At 36.7% G+C, this 25,738-nt stretch overlaps 2 protein-coding genes across 6 annotated transcripts in view; one reads left to right on the top strand and one right to left on the bottom strand.

Moving 5' to 3' along the window:
- Swt1 (SWT1 RNA endoribonuclease homolog) overlaps positions 1 to 4,782 on the bottom strand; it is a 97,016-nt gene extending 92,234 nt beyond the window's left edge. Inside the window, 2 exon segments of the mRNA XM_087194432.1 lie at positions 531 to 614; positions 4,608 to 4,782. Coding sequence (XP_087050558.1) covers positions 531 to 605 — 75 coding nt within the window. The 5' untranslated portion in view covers positions 606 to 614; positions 4,608 to 4,782.
- A 132-nt stretch (positions 4,783 to 4,914) lies between these two features.
- Trmt1l (tRNA methyltransferase 1L) overlaps positions 4,915 to 25,738 on the top strand; it is a 36,225-nt gene continuing 15,401 nt past the window's right edge. The window contains exons 1-9 of one of the 5 annotated variants that reach the window (XM_087194435.1): positions 4,915 to 5,361; positions 10,054 to 10,164; positions 11,799 to 11,912; positions 16,180 to 16,244; positions 18,534 to 18,663; positions 19,861 to 19,984; positions 20,458 to 20,537; positions 24,342 to 24,591; positions 25,458 to 25,670. In XM_087194435.1, coding sequence (XP_087050561.1) covers positions 5,157 to 5,361; positions 10,054 to 10,164; positions 11,799 to 11,912; positions 16,180 to 16,244; positions 18,534 to 18,663; positions 19,861 to 19,984; positions 20,458 to 20,537; positions 24,342 to 24,591; positions 25,458 to 25,670 — 1,292 coding nt within the window. In that variant the 5' untranslated portion in view covers positions 4,915 to 5,156. Of the gene's footprint in view, positions 5,362 to 10,053; positions 10,165 to 11,798; positions 11,913 to 16,179; positions 16,245 to 18,533; positions 18,664 to 19,860; positions 19,985 to 20,439; positions 20,538 to 24,341; positions 24,592 to 25,457; positions 25,671 to 25,738 lie in introns of all 5 variants that reach the window. The other 4 variants (XM_087194434.1, XM_087194437.1, XM_087194436.1 and 1 more) reach the window with 4 other exon arrangements.

Here is a 25,738-nt window from a genome sequence, read left to right as displayed (position 1 = left end):
GTATAATAGATATCGGAAAATGGGAAGAAAATGTTCAAATGGCAAGGGGAACAGGGGAAGGGGAAGGAGAAAGGAAAAAAGGAAGGGACAAGAAAAAAATGAAAACAGAAGTAAAAAACAGAAATAAAGCTTTTGTACATAGGGAGGGGAAGGGGGTTGGGAGGATGGGAAAAAAGAGACAAGATGTATCATGTACAGGTGCAAATTCTGAGTGTTATCATTGTGTATGCCTAAAATATAACAATAAATATTTTGCTATAAAAAAATAAATTACTACTTTCTAAGCTTTAATTTTTAAACTGTTTAATGGGTATAACAATAACCATCTCATAGGCTTCTGAGGAAAAAGTAATTTACATTAGTAAATTATTAGCAAAGTAAGAAAAAAGAATGGAAAAAGGAAATTACTTCTGAGTCAGGCAGGTAGAACCAACATGTTTTCATATTTCATTGTAAAAGTAAGGTGTATTTTTTTCATTACACAGAATTATAAAAACAATTATAAAAACACAGTAAATCAAAATTCTTACTTCATCATAGATGGATGATGAGATGGTGCCATTTCTCTGAGACTTTTCTTTTCCACAAGATTCTTTGTGGGACATCTTAAAAAGCTAAAATAAACATTAAAAATACATGATATATACTAGAAATTATTATTCTTTCAGGTACATAAAGGTATATAAAGGGCCAGGGATTTAGCTCAGTGGCACCACACCTGCCTCACAAGTGCAAGGTCCTGAGTTTGATCCCCAGTACCGAAAAAAATAAAATAAAATAAAGGTATATAAAGGCTGGAATTCTACAAAACGATTTCCATTTTCTACCCATTCTCAATACAAGATTCTCTCATTCCACTTTTCTTCCCTTACACTCTTCTTTACAAGGATCTGTTCCTCTCCCTCAGCTTTACCAACCCTTAGGAATTAGTCTCAAAACTATGTCTTGAGTCCTGACTTCTCTCTTAAGCATTAGCTCATTTTTTTTAACTGCTTACAGGACTGCTATATTTTACCCCATCTACACCTCAAAACCAATTAATCATAAATTTCCATTTTTTCCCAGTACACTTCTCACTTCTGTGAGACTTCAGGCAAACTGTGTACATTTTTATTTTTATTAAATAACTTTATTATCAAACACACACACATATAAAAAATTAAAACCACTCAAAGAAGAACAATGCAAGGGGGAAAAAAACTACAATAATATTCAAATACAGTAGAACTCAACCAAAACAAAACTGAAAAGCACTTAAACATTTTTCTGTATAACTTAAAAAAGCATCTCAAGCACCAATAAGACACCAGAGGATGTAATTTGTTTCAGAAAAATCCCCCAAATCAACATTGTGCAAATAATGATCTGGAAAAAAAAATTCCAGTTAGTTAACAGACTCCATATAAGCCAAACTCCCTAATTTAAATTTTGATACAGTCATATGACACACAATGGAAACACAATCCAAGAAATACATTTTTTGAGCCCTAGTTTCATTATAAGCAGAGAAAATTCATTCTAGAGGGTTTTTGAAGGAGTCGAAACAATGGATGTAAAAAAATACTTTGTACAGGGTGGCACCTAGCAGGGTCTAAATACTTATGTGAGCTTTCCTACTAGACCCAGAACGTCTCTAAAACTATGCTGTATTAAAAACTTAAGAGATGTTCATCTGCTGAATGAGTGAATTCTTCCTCAGAATATGCACTGCTTCATTCTTAGCCACTTCCAATCCTTGCCTATTGCAGTTTCTCTACTTCTCATCCAATTTTCACCTTTCCAGCCCTCCTATAGACCAAATTAGTACAATTAACTGATGACTCTCCTCACAAAACAATATTGTGTGTGTGTGTGTGTGTGTGTGTGTGTATGTATAAGACAACCATAGTCACACAGTATGGTTAGAAACAGTCTCAAATTAGTGTGCACCCACAGCATAAACCAGCACCATGTGCTGGGATAGCATGGCTAGAAAAAGAATTATCACCAGGTTGGGTTGGGACTCAATAAAACTAAAATAATAGAACTAAATATAATAGAACTAAAGCCCAAGGAAGAGAAAACAGCTGGTAGCTACACATACTAAAAATATAAACATAACAAAGGCTAGAAACCAAGCACTTCCAATTATTCCTGGTCAATTATGATCAGAGTAAGTGAAGTTCTAAAAAAGAATCCCAAACAGGTGTGGTGGTGCATGCCTGTAATCCCAGCACTCAGGAGCCTGAGGCAGAAGGATTGCTAGGAATTTAAGGTCAGCCTGGGCTACACAGTGAGTTCAAGGCAACCCTGAACTACATGGTGAGACCTTGTCTCAAAATAAAATACAATTAAGTTAAATTTTTACAAGAATGATTAAGCTAAACTTTTAGAATGCTTTGATGAATATAAAAAGAAGAAAATGTTGGTAGCTTACAGAAAAATCTTGGAGAAAAATAAATGAATATTCAACATAGACTTTCAAGAACAGATTCTAAACCAGAAATTTTGCTTTATAAGGTAGTTTATGGTAATAGTTGAATTCACAGTTGACCTTCCAAATTCAGCAGTAAGCTTCTTTTCTCTTTCTTGTCTCAAAGATTCTACTCCACTGGGGAAATAGAGGGGACAATAAGAAAAATAACCAGTCTGGCAAGGTGGTGTATGTGCCCATAGTCCCAACTACTTAGAGGCTGAGGCAGGAGGATGGCTTGAGCCCAAAAGTTCTATAGAAAAATTACCACCAATCTCTTTAAGAAGAAAAAAAAAAAGAACTTCCGTGAAAGACATTCCTTAGAGATCATGATGCTACCTAACTGGTCATAATGTTATGTTTTATATTTGTTACTAACCCATCTGGTTTTTTTTTTTGATACCCTAACACTAATTTAAACCTCTTACCCAAGACATATTGAAAAAGAACACTGAAGACAGTGAACTTTCTAAGGGAAAACATCCAAAAATTTAAACCTCTTACCCAAGATATACTGAAAAAGAACACTGAAGATAGTGAACTTTCCAAGGGAAAACATCCAAACTTTTTTTTTCTTTTGTGGTACCAGGGATCAAACTCAGGAACTTGCGCTTGCCAGGCAGGCACGGAACCACTGAGCTACATCCCTGACCCCCATCTAAATGTTTACTATGACATTTTATATTCGTATTAGTGTGAAACTCATATTGATTTTATGCACATTAAAAAAACTAAAGGAGGGAAGTACTTCCTATGTGGGAAGTCTCCTAGCTAGCTCCTGAAAATTACTGCTGCTTGGTACCTCACTCTTATGTAGTCCTCTACATTAAAATAAGAAAAAAAAAAGCGCTTGCTTAGAAATTTTTAAAAATCAATAATTTTTGGATAGTGCACTGATACAGTCAGCATTTTTATATGTTAACCATTCTTATCACCCATTTTTGACTGTTTAGCAGTGAATCAACTATATATCCAGGAATTCTAGTTTAAGGGAGTGGATTAAAATGGCTTTAGAATTATAATCTGAAGAATCTTGATAGAGATTATGTTTCCATTAAAGTAGAAAAAGCTTTTCTTTTAAGCCCTCTGGATATACTTAATGAGAGGGGAAAGAGGCCACTCATGCTCTCTCTCTTCCTTCTGAAACTCATAAGAAATAAACAGCGTAGCAAGAAAGGCACTCATCAGCTTTATTAGCTAAGAAAACTGAACTACAAGTGTGGTCCTTGTACCTGATACTAAAGTAGACTTCCCTTCTTCTTCCTGCTGCCTATAACGTTTAGACCAGTCACAGGCAGGGCAAGCAGAAAACTCAAAAACTTTTCCCCTGTACGCTCGGTTGTTTTGTTTGGGGGGGGGGGGGGCGGTGAAACTTGTAAGTACAGCAAGACAATACAGGTGAGAAAAGTGTGTGGGAGGGGGAATTCACGGAGCAGATGCCTTGGGGAAACATACCAACCATGGGCCCGAAGTTCAACACACTCAGAGATCTGTTTATTAAAAGCCTAAAAACAGCGCCAGGTGGTGCACTCTGGGAGGATGAGGCAAGAGGATCGTGAGTTCGAGCTCAGCAAGGGCCATTTGGCCATTTCGACTCTGTCTCAAAATAAAAAGGGCTAGGAGTATAGTTCAGTGTGAAGGCGCTGGGTTCCACCCCCAGTAGCGAGGAGTGGGGAGAAGTGAGCCTAAAAACAAGGCTAAACCGCCGCCTGCCTCGCAAGCGCAAGATCCCCAGTTCGATTCCCAGTACCAAAAAAAAAAAAGGCTAAACCAACCCCAACGCAAGGAACCCTTGCATCGCAGTCCTGCTGATACTGTTAATACGAAGGCTAAAGCAAAAATAAAAACAAAAGAAATTATGAGCGGACAGAAACTCCCAGTCAGACTGACAAGCAATCTGGTCCAGGGCTCCTGAACTGCCGGGGTCCAGCGCTTCCGCAGACACCCTTCAGAACCCCCGACCTCCACAGCGCCAGGCCAAAACCATACCTCCACTCAGCTAGCCCGACCCCAGGTCCGCTCACAGAGTCGCCCCGCCCAGGCTCGAGTGACTCTTGAGTCCCCCTCGTACGGCCCCGCACCCGCAACGGCACTCGGGACCGGGACAGGGGGGACCGTGTCCAGAGAAAAGTCGACAGACCCTCCTGTTCCTTACCTTAGCAGCGACAGCTGCCGTACTGCTTCTACAGTAAGGAAAGACCCCCCTCCGCGCGCGCTGCCCGCTGGGAAACGTAGTTCGGCTCCAGACGACCACGCTAACGAGCCACTGCGCTTCTCTAGACCTTCAGATGCTTCCTCCGCGAATTTGGCGCTTGCCTTGCCCTCGCGGCGCTGTGCACCCTGGGAGTTGTAGTCTTAGTTGAGTTCGGTAGTGAGCTGTGGAACGGAGACGTTGTGGAGTCGAAACTCTCTCACCCCATTGGACGCCGTCCCTACCTGACGTCTGCGCAGTCTGTGGTGGCGTCGTAACGCCTGGGGGAAGGGAAGTCGATGGGTACTCGAATCGCTACCTCTGGGGTTCTATTTTTCTCGTGAGAGGATTTGATCCCTGATTCTCCGTCTTTTGTCTGTCGAACGCATCCTGCCCTCCCCATTCGCTTCCCCACTCCTTGGATCCAGCCCTGTGGGCATTCACGTCAGCCCGCTCACCCCGCCGGGAGACCCCTCCCGGGGACCTGGAGGGCCTGGCGCGGAGGCGGTAACTATGGAGAACATGGCGGAGGAGGAGCTCCTACCCCTGGAGAAGGAGGAGGTGGCCCAGTTCCTGACCCCGGCCCCGGACTCGGCTCGGGTCCCAGCTCCGGCCCCAGATTCGACTCCGACTCCGACCTCGGCTTCAGCCCCAGCCCTTGCCCAGGCTCTGGCCCTGTCCCCGTCCCTAGCCTCTGCCCCTGAGGAGGCTGAAAGCAGTAAGTGCAGGAGGCCCAGATCTCTGCTGCAGAGAAGCGAGAAAGTGCGCCTTGCTGGGGAGCAGGGAAAGTCCTTCCCCTCTGGGATGGTTTTTATGGGGAAAGGCAAGCTTAGGAAAACGGGGGTGGGGGCGGTGTAGTGGGTGAGGGTAAAACTGGGCTACAGAATGGAAGAAGGCACTTCCATAAACCCCGAGGACAACCCAGTGAATGAAAAGAAAGGGGGAGGCCAGAGATGCGGCAAGATAGAAATCAGTGATCAGATTAAGGGTTTTTTCGTGGTGTTTTTATGGTACAAATTGTCGCGAACAGGTACCGTAGGTAAAGAGGACTCGGACTCGGATGGCAGTTCATACACTTATATTATCATAATTCATTTCAATACAATTACCACACAATATGCAATTACCACACAATATTAAGTCTGCCAATTACCACGTCCCTGTGCCTGTACTGCGCAAGTCCTTATGGGAGCGCGACGTTTCCTCCCGTAGGGTCAGAGGGTCCGATCCGTAGACGAAGGGCGTCGAGTAGGCGCTAGGCTATCCGCCTCCGCTTGCCTCGTCCTCTGGTCTCGTCTGGTCGGCCCCGATGCTCCTTCCAGCGGGATCAGGTGTGCAGATGTCTCTGTCGGTTCTCGGATCGACGACTTGCTTGGAGTCTTCAGCTCCTTTTATACTATTCTAACTGGGCGTTTGTGGTTTTGGTTCAGACTTATCACACTGTCCAGCTTGGGGGCACACTCTGCCCAGTTCGGGGTATGCCCTGTCCTGTTCGGGGCACGCCCCGTCCAGTTCGGGCTACACCCTTATCAGTTCTATACCACTTGGGGTTACATCACACTTAGGTTACAGCACTGTTAAGGTCACAGCACACTTTAGGGTTACAGCACACTTAGGGTTATACAATTCAATCTTATTTCAAAGTGTTCTCCACACAAATACAGGCTATAGTTACACATAACGTGGTAGTTTCCCTCTCAGTCTAGTCTGCTTTGCTTAACTCTTTCCAAACAAGACTTAATCAACCGAGGCAACCTCTTAAGATCCTAGCTGCCAAGATTTAGAAACCATTACTGTCAACTAGTTTCACTGCTTTCACACACAGAAAGAAGAGATGGGCTTGTCTCATTACTCCATTTTCTTTAGACACTTGCTTCCAAAAAGAATTTGAAGCTGATGAGTTGTTTGGGAAAGAGCATACTAAATTACGGATTTCTTCCCTCACACATAAATACCAGTTGAGTTTTATACTCCATCAAAAGTCGACTGTTGAAAATTAATAGCCCATATTATGTGTTTCGAATGTGTTTGCATGTTTCCTAAGTGGTGGTTTATTGGGCTATACAGAAATTTAAAAGATTGGCAATTAACACTTAAGGATCATCTGAATATTTTAAAATGTTAGATCTGAGAAAGACAAGTTCTTTCAACAAATTATTGTGTGGTCCATAGACTGACCTTTGTACCCTTTCTAAATTACCACTTGAAATAAAATAATTCATCAGCTTTACTATTTCTAGGCCATTTTTAAGTTTGAGGTTTATAAAACACTCGGATAATCCTAATTATTTGCAGCTTTAAAACAACATATAACTGCTGAAGAGAGTAAGGCTGATCACAGGAAAGATAAAATCAGCATGCATCAGGTAGGCCCCTCCTCATCATATAAAATCAAGACCTTGCAGGTGCAAAATAAGGCCAATTATTTCTTCAACTGCAACTAGGGTAGATGAGTAGAGGATGTTACACTCTTCTGATTAAGTGGCCTCCTAATTCAGCTCAAAATTGTATCTTTAAATTAATGAGAAATGGTTCAGCAACATTAGATAATGCTTTAGGCAGGTACTCTCTCCACCTCCCCACCATTAAAAATAAGGTAAACAGTTTGGAAAGGTTTACTTATATTTTTCAAAATTTAGAAGTATGTAATTTGAAGAATCCATACTGTTTGAGAAACCTGAAGATGTTTTACTAAGATAAATATGTAATGATTAAGAATCTGAAATACATTTGAACTATAATAAATATTAATCACATTTTTAGAATTATTTTTAGATGGCCTAGTTAGTCCCCTGAAGTCAGTCATAACTAAGCAATAAAAATGGCATAGCTGAAATAGAATTGAAAATTGAGGAGAAAGTAACAGTTACAAAAGAGCCTCCTAGCCTCTTGGACTCAGCTAATTTAATAAGAGATTTGCTTATTAACTTCTGTATTATTCTGTTACAAAATGCAAGTTGAAGGCCAAGGATTTAGCTCAGTGGCACTGCTCCTGCCTCTCAAGTGCAAGGTCCTGAGTTCGATCTTCAGTTCCAAAAAAAAAAAGTCATTTCAAAGATGTTTATAGGCATATTATGAATTTTTAGACAGATCTTTGACAGTTTTCTTCAGTAGTGAACCACAAGATTTTCAGTTTTCTAATTTATTGGCTCCTTTCTCTTATTTTGTAGTACTTAGTAGTTAGAATAATTTCTGTAAGCATATCTTTACATAGTGCTATGCATTTTGTTTTCACATATATAGGTCTTTGAACTATGAAACCTAAGACAAATGTAACAGGTTGGTTTGTACACATGGCTTTTTTTTTTTTTTTTTGTATTGGAGAGTGAACCTAGAGTCTTTGCACTGAGCTACATCTCCATCCCTTTTTTATTTTTTATTCTGAGACCAGATCTCACCAAGTCACTAATTTGCCTAGGCTGGGCTAGAGCTTTCGAACCTCCTGCCTCAGCCTCAGAGTCCTTGTATTATGGACACACCACCACACCTGGCTGTATGGATTGCTTTCTTGACTATTACTGTCAAACCTAGCAGCCAAAAATTTTCTTGTTCTCTTTTGTTATGAGACAAGGTCTCTCTGTATAGTTCAGTATGGCCTTGAACTCACCATCTTTCTCCCTCAGCCTCTCAAGTGTTAGGATGACAGGCATGTGCCACCACACCTAACTAAAAGTTTTTGATCAAACGGAAAAATTCTGCCTAGTTATAGAAATTGTATCTCATTATAAGTTATTAGAACAGTAAACACTAAGAAATTAGCCAGTATTTATAGTTGTTTGTTTGTGCTCATTTAAAAATAAAGTAGAAAATCACCTTTTAAAAATTTGAGCGGGAATGTATTATAGTGCTGAATTAAATTCCAAGATTATAAATATAGTGTGCTACTACAGCCAAAAGTCAGATGATTTTTTTTGTAATTTTAGCTCACTCCAGTGCCTGCTATGTGCACTAGGCACTTAACCATCATTAAAAGGAATGAGGCGTAGCCTTCTTACTGCTATTTTTAAGGAAAAAGTACACAAATTATACAAATGAGTGAAGCTCAACAGAGGAAGACAGGTGGCAATGTCAAAATTCTTGAAAAAATAATTACATTGATTTTCAGTATTTTCTCTCCTCTTCTTTCATTGTACTCCGAAAAACCTCACTGCACCACCATTTTTGAAGATCACCAGAGACTTCCTATATACTTTATCCAATAATCTTTTTTTTTGGTACCGGGGATCAAACTCAGGACCTTGTGCTTGTGAAGCAGGCGACAGAACCACTAAGCTAAATCCCCGGCCCTAACCAATAATATTTTGATCTTACACCTGTACTATATAGTATTGAATATTTCTCTTTTGCAGACTTTTGCTGTGGCTTTTGTGTTACCTTTATTCTCTTTACCATTTACCCTTTCTGCATCTGCCTTCTTAATTCTTTTTATTCAGCCACTCTTATAAATACCTACATCCCATCATACCTCACTTTCATATTTTTATCCATTTATATTCATCAGTAGTGGGTTTAACAGCCCTGGGTGATCCATCCCAGTGTACCAATAATATGTCAAACGTATTTTAGAAAGACCCAGAAACCTGAAACAACTTATCATTGCCTGAAGAATAAAATCCATATTAAGTTGCATAAATTTCATACCTCTCATGATCTATATAATACACTTTTGGCTGCATATTTTTCTATATATTCTGTCCCCCCAAACATACTACATTCCAGCCAAGAGTTAGATAGGAGTGGCTATATGTTTGTTCCCACATGGTTTTCCTCGAGGTTTTTTTCAATTTATAAGGCTAGTCACCAAATCTTCAATTAATTGAAATTCTGTTCATACCTTAAGTTCATGCCACTTCTTCAGTAAGATGTTCTTAGTCATTTGTTAGAATTAATTACTCATTCTTCTATATGGCTGTAATCATATTACCTTTACCTCTGATATTCATCCTACCTTGTAGTATAGTTACAAATTAACATTAAGTTCCCCAACATAATTGAAAGTTCTTTGAAGACAAAAAACATGGCTTATATTTTTTCAGTATTTTTTAAAGGGCAGAAACTTGTAGAACTATATTAACTAATTAGATAAAATGTGAAAGCTGTGAAGTTACACATTGGAATTTTTTTCCAACTTTGTTACTGTGTGAAGTACTTTGGTGATTTTGTAAACTAAACTGTCACACTTCCCCATCTAGAGTACTAGACACTATACCACAGGAAATAAAAATGTGAACTTGCATGTAACATGATCAAATAAAAATGGAAATTAAGGGCTGGGGATTTAGCTCAGTGATTCTGGTGCCTGCCTCACAACCGCAAGGTCCCACGAGTTCAATCCCCGGTACCAAAAAAAAAAAAAATGGAAATTAAATTGTTAAAACAGGATTTTCTAACTCTTAAAATTTTCTTGCAGAGAGACACATCTCAATTCAAAGGCAGCTTGCTGATCTAGAGAAGTTAGCTTTTGTAACTGAAGGGGATTTTGACTCTGCCAATTCACTGAACTCTGATAATCTTGTTCCAGGTATTTATGTTCCTCCCTTAATTTCTGATGAGTTATCTCTTAGCTCATAAAAAATGTTTGCTGAGAATAGACTTGTTTATTTCTATTGAACTAGAAGAGTAGGAAAAAACTCTTCTTTTAAATCCAGAAAACTGATCACCTTCTATGTGCAAAAGTGGTATGGTACAAGTTAAGACTCAAATTACAATCTCGCAGAAATTTCAGAGCTATCTATTCTTTAGTTAGGTATTATATTACGTACAAGTAAGAGATCTCCCAAACAGTGTTTTAAATAACATGGAAGTTAAAAGTATTTTATGTAAAAGTCTCAAGACAGGCAAATTATGATGTTACCAGTGTCTCACACTTCTCTTTCTCTTTTTTTTTCTTTTTTTTTTTTTTGTACCGAGGATTGAACTCAGGTCCTTGCACTTGCAAGGCAGGCGGCAAAATCACTGAGCTAAATCCCCGGCCCACACGCTTCTCTTTCTGTTCTATCTTTGGTGCTTGGTTTTTATCAAGATCACCTCATAGTTTTTTGAAATAGGGAATGTATTTTAAAAAATAAATTTTGCCTATTCTTGAACTGTTTTGTAGATGAAAGATTTATTAGATTAAAATCATTAAATTATTGGTTATTACTGTATATTTTTATTTATTTATTTATTTTTTGAGACAGGGTCTCACTCTGTAGTACAGGCTGGCCTTGAACTCACTATGTAGCCCAGGCTGGCCTCAAACTCATGGTGATCCTCCTGCCTCAGCCTCCCGAGTGTGAGGATTTCAGGCGTGTGCTAACACACCCAGAAATATTTCTGTAAATTGTATTGCTTTAATCCCCACCACCGCCAACAGGGATCGAACTCAGGACCTTGCACTTGCAAGGCAGCTGTGATGCCACTGAGCTAAATCCTGGCCCGCTTTAATTTTTTTGTACACTGTTAAAGTTTTTCTTTTTAGATATGTTCCTAATTAAGTAAGACTTCGATTTTAATGATGCATAATCTTTTCAGGAATATGTTAATAAAGAAGGAAGGATTTATAAGTTCACTAATATGTGTAATGAAATTCAGATTGATGACTCTAATATGCCCTCTCATCTCAGAATAGCAATTATATTAGGTCTCATCTACTTATTGTACTTCTTCCATTTTTCTCACTCCATGTGTTAACTATCTTTGTTGCTGCCCAAGTAGTAGAGGAATACCCTAGCAGATACTTATGCATCTCAGCCCAACTCCTTCTCTGGGAGTATGAGACCTGCTGTCCTTTACCCTGTCCAGAGTACAGAGTGATATCCTCTGTGGTAAACAGTCTAGCTAGAGACTATCATAGTTTATCATTTCTTCAACTTCTCTGTTCTTAGTGGTAAAAAGGGTATCAGTTAGCTACAGAGAGAATAAAACAATCATTAATCATGTGTACAATTCTTAAGAACTACCTCCTGGGTCAAGAATCATGACTTTTTTCCCTAAAGTTAAGAAAGTTTATTTTTATGGGCCATTTTAAACTTCTCTTTTCAATAAAAAGAAAGAAAGTCTCTTAAGTGGGAGGAGAACATGAGAAAGGCCCTTGTTAGGTCTTTTGTAGCTGAGTCCAAGCATTTATATCTAGTATATTCTGTGCTTTATCTCTTTTTTTTGTTTCTTTTTAAGGAAACAAACAGGCTTGTCCATTGTGCCCTAAGGAGAAATTCAGAGCTTGTAACAGTCATAAGCTTCGTCGGCACCTTCAGAATTTACACTGGAAAGTCTCAGTTGAATTTGAAGGTTAGTGTTTTTGTGCTTACTAAAAAGTTATATATATGAGTTCATTTGTGTGTGTGTGTGTGTGTGTGTGTGTGTGTGTGTGTGTGTGTGTGTGCCAGGGATTGAACTTGGGTCCTTGCTCTTGCGCAGCAGGTAAAATGTTATATATATGAAATTCAACATTTGTTACCAATTTTGAAATTTTATTGTGAAGCATAAACATTTTCAGTTTTAAATTATGAGAAATAAAATGTCCCATATATGGTATTTAATAAAAGACCATATAATTATACAGGCAATAGAAACATATGATACAAGTTTAGTTCCAGGCATGGTGGCACATGCTTGTGATGCCAGCAGTCTGGAAGGCTAAGGTAGGAAGAACACAAACTTGATACCAGCCAGGGCAACTTAGGGGCTTAGCAAGACCTGTCTCAAAATAAAAAGTTTTAAGGGCCTGGGGATTTAGCTCAACAGCACTGTGCTTGACTTGCAAGCCCGAGGTCCTGAGTTCAATCCCTAGTATGAAAAAATAAAAGGTTTTAAAAGGCTAAGAATGTAACTCAGTGCAAAGGCTCTGGATTCAGTCTCTAGTACCACAAAAAAATAAAATAATTTCTTAAGCCTCTATTCTGTACTGGGTACTCTCGCCTTAGAAATCTGTGTAGCTTATTGAACAATATTTTAATAAGTTACACATTTACCCAGGCATGGTGATGCATGCCTATAATAGCAGCACTCAGGAGACCAAGGCAGGAGAATCATTGCAAGTTCGAGGCCAGCCTGGGCTACATAGTGAGTCCAAGGCCAGTCTGAACAACACAGTGAGACCCTGTCTCAAAAAATATACATACATACATAAATAAATAAATAAAATGAGTTACACATTTTCTTTTGTAGAACAACTTCTATTTTACACATATTTTTGAAGGCAAGGTAAATGTAGTAAAGCAAGAAAATAAAATAATTGGTATGAATATTTAGAAAAAGATAACAGCTTTCTGTTGACAGCTTAAAAAACTACTAGAGTTAAAAGTGTTCTGAAAGATGATGGGATATGAGGTAAATATTCAGAAATCGTAGTCGTTTTCTAGTCTAGATAAATGGAAATTAGAAAAAAATGACAAAAGTGCAATTTGGGCAAATTAACAAGAGGACTTACAAGAAAAAGAATAAAGTGGAAAGACAAAGAAGATGTTATCAAATAAAAACAATTCCTAGATTCTGAGATAGTGAATTATTACACCATTTTTGGAAAAATCTGGCACCATCTTTTAAAATTTAAAATATAGATCATTCCATCAGGCAGTTTTTCTCCTGTGAGTGCTAGAGAAGTAAAGGACAAGGGTTGGTGTACAAGGGTATCCATTGCACTGTGTACTTTGTGACAAAAACTTGGTATTAAAAAGGATGAAATGTAATGCAGCCATTGAGAAAATATGTTCTGTTTATGCCAACTAACTTGGAAATATTTCTATAGAAGACTACTCATGAAAATAGCAATTATATAGGGAAGATTTCATAATATTCCATTTGAGTAAAACCAAGTCTCGTCTCCAAAAACCCTGAAATGTCAATCTTAAACATGTATATAATTGTAATTGTATGTGATCATGTGATACAGAAATTATTAAATAATGGTTGTGGAACACCTCAACCAAACTGGATGAAATACCCAATATGAGACACCCAGAAAAGAAGCCAGAATTTTTTTCTTCATACTGGTAGAAGATTGTTATTAGTTATTTAGACAAAAGAGAATTGGAGACTAATTCTGGGGTCATCCAGTCTTTTACATACATTTACATACGTTTATTAGCTTCTTAGCAAAAAAGAAAGTTTTTATTTTAACTTAAAAATTTCTTCTCTATTCTTTTTTTTTTTCCCATCATTAGAAATTAAACCCAGGGCCTTCACACTGAGCTATATCAGCCCTTTTTTTTTTTTTTAATTTAAGACAGGATATCAGTAAGTCACTAAGTTGCCCAGCCTAGCTCAAACTTTCAATCTTCCTGCCTTAGCTTCCCTGAGTCCAGATATTACAAACGTGTCGACACAGCTGTTTCTGCCATTGTTTAACTTTTAGATTTAGTCTCTTATTTTCTTCTCTTACATGGCTTGTGATAGCTTAGCATGGTAACTCACACCTGTACCCCTGGCCACTGTAGAGGCTGAGGCAGGAGAATCACAAGTTTGAGGCTAGCCTGGATGACTTACCAAGACCATGTCTCCAAAGATTAAAAAAACCTGATATTAAGTGGCAGGCTTCAAAGTAGTTAGCAAATATGTTGAAGGTACAAGCAACAAGATATGCTCTAGCAAAGAATGTGAGATGTGGGCCGGGGATTTAGCTCAGTGGTTTCACTGCCTGCTGTGCAAGCACAAGGACCCAAGTTCAATCCCTGGTACCAAAAAAAAAAAAAAAAAAAAAAGGAATGTGAGATGTGAAAAACACAGCCAGGAATGTTTGGATTTGGAAATTGAGCAGCCAGAAAAATGAAGTCATCCTGTGAGCTGGAGACAGCTGCATTAGGACAAAATATGAGGAAGAACACCAGGACCCAGATTTAGGAGTATAAAGACTGAAATACATCTAAGTGGAAATGTTAAGGTATCCTCCAGACATGTGCAGTCTTTTGGCTTTCCTGAGCCGTGTTGAATGAAAAGGAATTATATTGGGCCACATACAAAATGTATAATAGTTTAGTGTATATAAGTAACAAAATGTCCCTTGTTTTCATACACTTTTATAACATTAAAAAAGAGCTTGACGCGGTGGTACACCTGTGTAACCCCAGCACTTGAGAGACTGAGACGGGAAGATTATGAGTTCAAGGTCAGCCTGAGCTACATAGTGCATTTAAGGCCAACTTGAACTACATAGTAAGATTCTGTCGCAAAAGGTGGGTGGCCAAGCAGCCCGCTAGCCATAGGTTGGATATATCTGCTACACTATGTGAACTGGGTTTCAGGGAGAGGTTGTGGGTAGAGCTATACATTTGGCAGTTGTCAGAGTACAGTAGTACTTTGCCATGAGACTAAATGAGATAACCGTAAGTATTTATTGATGAAAAAAATGAGACAGCCATGCTGAGTTCTGGGATACTTCATGTATACAAGAGAAATGACAGGATGTAAGGTATAAGAAGAAAAGAGTGATGACCCATAGGCTAGAAGCTAGCTTGAGTTGGAGAAACTAAGTCATTTTCATTTATCAGAAAAGTAGACCTGGGTGATGTACCTCAGTGGCGCCATGCCTGCCTGGCAAGCGCAAGGTCCTAAGTTCAATCCCCAGTACCAAAAAAAACGAAAGTAGACCTAGTTCAAGAGGAATTGATAAGGGCTGGAGATGTAGCTCAGTAAGTGCAATGCCCTACATTCAATCTCCAGCACTGTAAAAAGAAAAGAAGGTAAGGGATTGATTAAACTTAGTTAGTTCTGATGAGTAGCTTTTGAGATGCTAGCCAGAATAATCATTCATAGATGCTTAATAGGCACTTGGAAATAGGGATCTCAGGGATGATTTATCAGTTCCACCTATAGTTTGGGATTCTTTCCAATAGGAAAGTTACCATGGAAAAAATGCACATAGCTGACCCAGCCTAAGGAATATCTACATTTTAGGGTATAAGAGTCAGAAAAAGATCTATAAAGAAGATCATAAAGGATGGGAAAGAAGCTCAGCATGATTACACCTATAATCCCAGCACTCAGGAGGCTGAGGCAGGAAGACCATGAATTGGAGGCCATCCTGGGCTACATAGCAAGACCTTGTCTCCAAAAAAAAAAGTGAACCAAGATAGTGTCATATCATGGATGAAGAAAAGACTGTACAGTGGCAAATATAGGATGAAGCAAAGATGAAGCCTATCTGATAAAAAGATGAAACTATCTGATAAAACTGAATGCTACCAGGTGTGATGGTGAATGCCTATGAACCCAGCAACTGGGAGGCCTGAGGCAGATGGATCACAAATTCAAAGTTAGTCTGGGCAACTTAGCAAGATCTTGTCTCCAAATAAAAATAAAAGGGGCTGGAAAGATAGCCCAGTTCAAGAGCATTTACCTTAAAACAACTAATCTAAAATAAAACAGGCAACGAAATCAGAATTCAAACCTAGATCACTTGAATTTGTTTATATATATCTCATGTATAAACTGAAGCATCACTTAAATAATTATGACATTGCAAGTATAAAGTTAATCCCAATTCTTAGCAAATAAAATTTGTTTATAATTTTTAATACTAGTTGAATATTTAATGACAGCCAGCCATTCTTCATTCTAGGTTACAGAATGTGCATCTGTCACTTACCTTGTCGACCAGTAAAACCAAACATTATTGGAGAACAGGTAATCAGATGTTACATTTATTTTAAATTTTGTCTTCTTTAAAGAAAGCACAATTTTTAGTTGCTTGATCTTAGCCAAAAGGCTAAGAAGTGATTCCTGATTTAAAACTAAATTGTGCATATTCAGCAGTGCAGTTTATTTTAAAATTCTGTATCTGAGTGCTTTCAGAGAGTCATAATAGGAAAAATATGAAAAACGTACAGTATAAGCTTTAGACTTCACTAACCAGGTTTCTCTCTCCTTTCATGGTAATATTTTATATTTTTGTCAAGTAAGTAAACCTTTGGATGTGAAAAAGGAATAAAACTAACAAAATAAGGGGGGAAATGTGAAATGTATAAAAAATTATATTGAACTTATAGTTTTTAATTTCAGTTAAATTACTTCTGTGTTCAAAATGAAAACATTTAGTAATTTTGAAATGGGGAATTTAAAGAGTAATTTTTTAAATGAATTTATATATTGCAAACATGTACTAATAAATAAGTAATAAACAATAAATTTTGTAATCCCATCTACTTAGGAGGCTGAGGCAGAAGGGTCACAAGTTCAAGGCCAGCTTGGGCAACTTAGTAAGACCTCTCCAAATAAAATTTTTTAAAGGGCTGTGGATATACCTCAGTGGTAGAGTAGCTTGACTGGCATTGTGAGGCTCTGGGTTTAATTTTGAGTAATGCAAAAAATTGAAAATGTAAAAAAGAAATAAAATAAATTTTGTTCATGAAACAGGAGATGCAAATTTCTGTGTTAGTAAATATCATAGTATGTTTCAATTTTATATTCATTTGCCCATGTTCTTCCTTTTAAACTTAATTTGACAGAATCAAATTCTCAAAAATCTTAATAATTTTACATGTAGATGTGTTTATTTTTGGGATAGAGTTGACCAAAGGAAGAATACAAACTATAAAATGTTTTAGTGGCATGCACCTGAATGCATTTTATCTTGATAGGTCCTTATTTAAAACTTTTCTTTTAGGTCACTGCAAACAATAAAGTGATGAGAAAAAAGGATTCTTGAGCTGAAAGTGTAGCTTAGTTATAAGAGTACTTGCCTAACATGCATGGAACCCTAGGTTTGATACCCAGCACAGCAAAAAAAAAAAAGAAAGAAAGAAAGAAAAAAAAATAGCCTTAAGCAGTAGTAAGTGTACTTCCTGGCCCATCAACCAAAGTATTTTTAGTATAATAACCATAGAAACCATTTGTAATATTCTTGATTATTCTGTACTTGCTATAAAGTCACAAGTAAATAGGAGGTAGCAACAATAAGAGTAAAAGGCATCAAAACTAGTGAAAAGATATGGTAGTAGTTTTAGTCTCAGTTAAATGAAAAATAAGTAACATTTTTTTCTTAGAAAAATAGTCTTATTATTACACCCTTGACATTTAGTAGGGTCTTAGAGCTGGCTCAGATTTTCAGAAATCTTATGAGCTGCTAGTTAAATATGGCCATCATTAAATATTAAATCATCTAACTTAAAAAATAAGTTATAATTAAAAAGTAAAAGAAATATTCAAAATTCACCATTTCAGATTACTACATTTTACTATTATCTGTGGTCTTATGGTTATTTTATATCTGTTTATATCTGCATCTTGTCAGTGTTCTGTAATGATGCAGTGATTGCATATCTCTATCCAATCGCACATTCCCTGATTTTTTTTTTTTTTTTTTTTGGTACCAGGGATCGAACTCGGCACCTTGTGCTTGCAAGGCAAGCGGTGAAACCACTGAGCTAAATCCCCGGTCCCTGCCCTGATTTTAAATTGGTAGTTTGAAATCTATCAAAATTATAGCTCAAAACTGACCTTCATAGAGTATTTATACCACAGAAATCTAAAAATACCACAGTTCAGGACTTTATTGTCTTAGAAAGGCAGTTAAGCATTTACCAGCACACTATTGCCAACATACCATTCATAATGCAGTCTATAGAAAATACAGTACAGTTATTTACTGAGTAGAATGAATGGAAAAATTAGGAAACAGTTTTGTAACCTATTATAACACAAGATTTAAAAGCATATGTAAATATAGGTAAAGAAGTTCAAATTCTTTCAAAGTCACATAGCAAGATTAACATTATCTTGTATACCATTACACTCCAGAAACATTACCATATTTGCAACTTGAAAGTTCTACTTAATGTTTTTTGGTTTTGGTTTTGGTTTTTGGTACCAGGGATTGAACTTGGGACCTTGCGCTTGCAAGGCAGGCAGCAAAACCACTGAGCTAAATGCCCAGCCCCTCTACTTAATGTTTTAGTAACTTACTCTGTTCCATAGATATCCAGTAAAATGGGCGCCCATTATCATTGTATCATTTGTTCAGCAACAATCACCAGAAGAACTGATATGCTAGGACATGTTAGGCGCCATGTGAATAAAGGAGAGACTAAATCCAGTTATATTGCTGGTAAGTTGAGCAATCTCATTAACATGTTATTAAGTAGATCCTTAAAAAATAATCCAGTTATACTTTTTACACAATTGGCAGATAAAATACACTGGTTTAACTAAATATTTCAATTGACTACTGATACATCACTTCATATTTTTCTTTTTGTGAGTTTCCTAATAACCTTTAACATATATTTAGTAAATGGTGTAAAAAATATAAGTAGCATCAAGAAAATATAGGTATATGAAAGATTATAAAATTATATTCCTAATGACAGCTTTTATACCAGTAACTGTGTTATACTTATTTCTGGAAAACACTGGAAAGAGGATATACAGTGAAATAAAGACCTTTATCCTAAGTGATATAAAATCATTAATAACTGCTTGGCCTTTCTCAAGAATTATATTAAGCCTGCTGGGCATGGTGGTGCCTGTAATCCCAGCATTCAGGAGGCTAAGGCAGGAGGATCGTCTCAAGTTGGAGGCCAACCTGAACTACATAGTGAGACCCTGTCTTGCAAAAGAAAGAATTATATTAAACCTTATGGCCTAAAGTATGTATGGTATATAATAAACTTCTGTACAATAAAATAAACTTCTGTATATCTAGAATGGTAGTATGTAAAAGTTACTGAAATAATTTTCTATAAAACTTACTTTTCTCATAGAACCTTCATTTCTTAACAATTATACCACTATAAAATATGTAGTAGTGTTTGATGAATCATAAATGTATTCTAGGATTCTGTGCTATCATCTTAAGGTGGTTGTCCTTAGGTGTATCATAATACAAATGTATTGATGTGCAAGATTACACTTTTTCATTCACCATAAATTTTCACTTACTGCTGGGTGTAGTGACACACACCTGTAATCCCAGCACTTGGGACACTGTGGCAGGAGGATTACCGTCAATTGAGGCCACCCTGTCAGCCTGGGTTACATAGTATGTTCAAGGCCAGCCTAAACTACAAAGGGAGACCTTGTCTCAAAAAAACAAAAAAAGAACAGCAATGCTTATAATACTTTCATTTACCAAATACTTCCCTGAATATAACTCTTTTGCAGAGACAGTGATGAATAAACTTTTTAACCTGCCCACCTGTTTGCATTAATACAAAATAATATAGTTACTGTATTATTTAAATACAAACTTTTAGATGTCTAGAATTATGTATTTCTCTGAAATTTGGTTTTTTTTCCATTTTAGCTTCTACTGCTAAATCATCTAATGAAATTTTGAAAGAGGCAGACACAGATGTACAAGTTTGTCCTAACTATTCCATTCCTCAGAAAACAGATTCCTATTTTAATCCCAAAATGAAACTAAATCGGTAAGAAAATTGAAATTAGGGTTATAGGATGTTTCAAACCATTACAGATGTACCTTTTCTTAACCTCTGTGTTCTGATAGATTAAAATTTAAAACTACACATAGAATGAAATTCATCTATTTTAACGTTTTCTCAGAATGATTGTTTTTTTCTGCCAAGCCAGTTTGTCAGAGAGTAAAATAGGCCTGACTTTATATAATTACTGAATAGGCTTGTCCTTTTGTAGGCAAATTGTATTAACAAGTAAATGAGTGATTGTTTATTAAATAGAATCCAATTAGATTCATTGTTTTATTTCACAAACTTTTAGGTCTTATACTATTAAATTGGGATTCTGTTTTTTTAGATTTCTTTTCAAAATAGTTTGTACTGTAATTAGGGAACCCTTGTTCTCACTTTTCTTAAATGAAATAAACCTACACCGCTGAACCCATACTACAGTAAAATTATTTCAGATTATTGCCTCCTTCTAGACAGCTAATATTTTGTACATTGGCTGCTTTGGCTGAGGAACGAAAGCCTTTGGAATGTCTAGATGCCTTTGGAGCCACTGGTAAGTAAGAAAGCTTGTTTGAAATCCCATTTTATCAGATTTATACAGTATCTTTTCTTAGGAAATTAAATTGATAATATATCTAGCAAAATATTTTGATGTAAAGATCCAAACACTTTTTTAATTTATTGTGAAAAATTTCGGATATTTTAAGAGTATAACAAATCCTTTTGTATCGATCACTCACTTCAAAAATAATCAACTCATTCTCAGTCTTGTTTTATTTGTAACCCATGCCACATACCTTTGCCCAGTGATGGTGAACCTTTTAGAGATCGAGTGCCCAAATTACAACCCAAAGCTCACTTATTTATGAAAGTGCCAGCACTGCTATTAAACCTGAATTCTGAGGTTTTAGTTTAGAAAAAAAGAACTTGGCTTGAGTGCCATAGGTTCGCCACCACTGCCCTAGTCCCTCTGTCCCTAAATTTTTAAATAAATCATGGACATTTCATTTCATGTAAATATTTAAGTCAGATGCCCAAAAGATAAAGACTTTTTAAAAACAGAACCACAAGCCAGTCTCGTGACATGCCTATAATCCCATCACTCTGGGAGGCTGGGTCAAGACATTTCCAAGTTCAAGCTCAGCCTGGGAAACTTAGTGACTTAGTGAGACCCTATCTCAAAATGGAAAAATAAAAGTCTGGGGGTGTAGCTCAGAGTGAAGGCCCTTGGAATCAATTGCTAGCACTGAGAAGGGAAAAAAGAACTGCAGTATCATCATCACTCCTAAAAAGATTACAAATAATTATTTAGTATTTTCAATCCTCTCATCTTAAAGAATTCAAATTAGAGGGCTGGGGATTTAGCTCAGTGGTTCTGCTGTCTGCCTCAAGCGCAAGGACCGGAGTTCCATCCCTGGTACCAAAAAAGAAGAATTCAAATTAGAATCCAAAGTCTGTTGTCCTAATCTGTGTTTGCTTCTGGCATTTTGAGCGTATATGGACGGGGAGGGGTAATTATTTGTTGACATAAGTCTTTTGACCTGTAGATTTTCTTCTATCAAGGTTTTTGCTAATTGTATTGCCATAGATCGTATGACATTTTTCTGTCTCCTACATTTTGAAAATTGGTAGTTTGTTCAGATCTAGTTAGGAATTTTTTTTTCACGAATACTTGCAACTGATGAGTCTTTTTGTAGCATGATGATCATTGGCTAGCCTTCAGTTTTGAAGATTTAAAACATTTTTCCCAAAAGAATTTTTATAATAAATGTAATAGAAACAGAAAACAATTTCTAAAAAGCCACTTTACTCAGTCCAAATCTTTCTTCATAAATATTATAGGGTTATACTCTTGAGAAGCTTGTACCAAAGCATGAATAAGTTCTCCTTTCTAATCTCCTCTCCTAGAGAAAAGCAGTGGTTTAAAGCCCGAACTATGAGCTGTTCTGCCTGAGTTCAACTCCCAGCTTCATTGCAGGCTACTTACATGACCACGGGAGATTATACCTCAGTTCACTCATTTATAAAAAGCAGGGGACAATAATACCCAACTTACACTAATGAAGATTTAAGTAACCTGGGTGCAAGTCCCAACTTCATCTCATGCTGTATGACCACAGGATATTTACCTCAGTTTCCTTATCGGTTAGAAAGGGAATGGAGGGAAGGTTAGATGTTAGTACCCATCTTAAAATAGTGAAGATTTAAGTAAATTAATACAGTAAAAGTCAGTAGAAGAGTACCTGTTAAGTAGCAAGTGCTATAAAACTATTAGGTATCATCTTTATTGTATTATTATTATTGCTGCTGCCATCAGTATCATCATTAGTAATATCTCAAAGCAAATATGGAAAAAATGATAAGTGATAGCTTCTAAGTGATATCCTCTGGGTCATTTGGAGGTAGAATTTGAATCATTTTTAATTTTTTTTTCCTTCATCCTCCTCACATCAATTTAGCCTCTAGGTGTTTTTGTTTTTTTGTTTTTGTTTTTGGTAATACACCTCCCATACCTTTTCTGTTCCATATCCATAACTTAATGATTTAGTGACAGTCCTTCTGAGGTAGCCTCTAAGTGATACTTTTACTCCCAGTTTGTCTCTTCTCTCCAATTTGTCATGCATGCTACTGCCATTCCTCTGCAGGAATTATAGCATTGATAGCATTATTGCTCATTCATGCACCTTTATTGCCTGGAGTCTAGACTTCTCTGCTATTTAATTTCCTTCATAATCTCATCCCAACCTACTTTTCCAGATTTATTTCCCAGTGTTAGTTTTCCCTAACACACCTTTTTTTTTTTTTTAACTTTTTGTTAAACCCAAAATCATCAAAGGTAATAAATATATAAGGAATATCTTTTCAGCCTTTTTAATGTGCTTTTGTAAGTTTGTCTCAATTTTGTAGCAGTCGTTTTATTTTGCACATTTGCCATCCCTAAAATGAGAATGTTAGCATTCACCTCACAGGTTTATTGTGAGAATATAAAAATAAAGTACAGTCCTTAACACACAGTAGTTAGGTATTTTTCTATTTATGAGATACATGGAGATGGGCAGTACTTCTCATATGGTGGAACTTTTCTAAGCCGTATTGCCTGGGCTTATGTCACAATTTCCAGTTGTCCAGTGTCCCTTATTTATATGACTGATCCATTAGACATAGGAAGCCTGTGAGAAGGAGCATTCTTGATCTTAATTCTTCTTGATCATTTGCTTACATTACACAGTTCTTATTAATTCAGGAATGATGCTTTTGTTCAGTATTTGAAAAATGTTCTAGAAATGTTGTTTAATATTTTGGTACATGAAGGTAAACTTTAGCAAGAGGACTTCCAGCTTCCTATCCTTCTTTTAAGCATTAGCCCCACCATTACTTACATTATTTATATTAAATACTAGGTTTTTCTTTAAGATTACATTTGAAAAACTATTCTATAAGAAAAATGTAATCAGCAACCTAGTCTACAAAAATGAAAAACATACATAGAGGCTTTGAGGGTCATAAACTATTATAAGAACTATTAAAATCTTTCAGGCACATTTTTGGTGGTATCTGTTTTTAGAAACTTCGTAGTGAGAGAGTAGAATAATTATAGCCAGGTGTGGTTGTACACACCTATAACCCCAGCATCATGTGATTCTGTAGCAGGAGAATCATAAATTGGAGCCCAGTTTGGGCATCTTTGCAGTTTAATTTAGCAACACCATATCACAAAAGAAAAAATGTTTTAAAAAGGGCTGGGGACATACCTCAGTGTGAAGGCTCTGGGTTCAATCTCCATTACTGTTAAGTGAATGAATGAATGAATGAATAAATAAATATTAAATGAATGAATAAAATATTGATAAAATGAATAAAATATTAAAAATGAATGAATAGGGCCGGGGATTTAGCTCAGTGGTTTTGCCACCTGCGCAAGTGCAAGGACCTGAGTTCAAGCCCTGGTACAAAAAAAAAAAAAATGAATGAATAAAATATTAATGAAATATTAAAATATTACTGCTGAATGAATGCATAAAATATTAATGAAATATTAAAATATTACTGCTGAATGAATGAATAAAATATTAAAGATTTTGAAGGAATTTGTTATTTATTAAAGTGTATCATAGCTGGGTGTGGTGGCACACGCTTATAGTTCCAGCACTTGGGAAGCAGAGGCAGAAGTATTGCTGCAAGTTCGAGGCCAGCCTGGGTTCTATAGTGAATTCAAGGCCAGCATGAGCTACCTAGCGAGACCCTGTCTCAAAAAAACAAAAACAAATTTTTTAATTAAAAAAAAAAGTTTACTTTATTATACTATTTTTATTCTTTATTATAATTTTAAAACATTATTTTCCTTATTTCTGCCAAGGTATAATGGGATTGCAGTGGGCAAAACATCTTGGAAATGCAGTCAAAGTTACAATTAATGACTTGAATGAAAACTCGGTGACATTGATTCAGGAAAACTGCCATTTAAACAAATTGAAAGTTGTGGTGGACAGTAAAGAAAAGAAAGGGAGTGATGATAATCTTGAAGAAGGAGAGGAAAATCTTGGTAATATTAAGGTGACCAAAATGGATGCCAATGTACTAATGCATTTGAGATCTTTTGATTTCATGTAAGTAAAAAATTTTTGCTATGTCCCTTGTTAAGCAAATCTGGAAATTAAAAGGGATAAGATAAAAGTTTAAACAATTTTTGTTGTTATTTATTTAAATTAATAGACTTTTTGATAAGAGGCTGAAGCAAGAGAATCACAAGTTCAAGTCCAGCCTGGGCAACTTCATGAGACCCTGTCTCAAATTTGCTTAAAAAAGGTTGACAGCGGCCGGGGATTTAGCTCAGTGGTTCTGGTGCCTGCCTCGCAAGCACAAGGTCCCGAGTTCGATCTCTGGTACCCAAAAAAAAGGGTTGAGAGCAAGCTGAGTCATGGTGGTGGGTGTCTATAATCCCAGCACTCAGGAAGCTGAGAAAGGAGGATTGCCAAGAATTTGAGGCCAGCCTGAACAACATGGAGAGACTCTGTCTCAGAAAAAAAAGGGGTACTCCCTGGGTTTAATCTCCAGTACCAAAGAGAAAAACAGCAACAAAAAAATTAATAGTTTTTGGCATTGGCCTCAGCAATTAGATTGTCTGGCATTTGAAATAAAATGGATTTGAAATAAAATATTTAGGCATGAACTTTTCCTCTTAGTTCCATTTATTTTTACATGCTTGACATATCGTATGACCATTTTAGTACTTACTTTAATTTTTTTTTACTGTACTGGGAATTGAACACAGTACCTTAAGCATGCTGGACAACCACTCCATCACTGATCTACATTCCTGGCCCCTCATTTTATTATTAAAAACAATTACATATTTAAAATAGATTTGCAAACAACTTTTGAATACATAGCATCTTATTAAAAATTTATTATACTGGTATAATTTTGATTTCTAATATGAGTTTAAGTATGTCCACATTCTTTCTGATTTTAGACACCTAGACCCTTTTGGAACATCTGTGAACTACCTAGATTCTGCATTCAGAAATATAAGAAACCTTGGCATAGTATCGGTGACTTCTACAGATATCAGTTCCTTATATGCCAAAGCACAGCATGTTGCGCGACGTCACTATGGCTGTAACATTGTCCGAACTGAATATTACAAGGAACTAGCAGCCAGAATTGTTGTAGCTGCAGTGGCAAGGTACCAAATTGCCAACAATGTACCTAGTATGTTTTGGTATATGATTAAAAGATATTACAGATGAGTGT

Source organism: Heterocephalus glaber, unplaced genomic scaffold (assembly GCF_053883595.1).
Source record: "Heterocephalus glaber isolate CG9 unplaced genomic scaffold, H.glaber_assembly_v1.0 deba00001600, whole genome shotgun sequence".
NCBI lineage: Eukaryota > Metazoa > Chordata > Mammalia > Rodentia > Bathyergidae > Heterocephalus > Heterocephalus glaber.
This window is presented reverse-complemented; position numbering and strand designations above follow the sequence as displayed.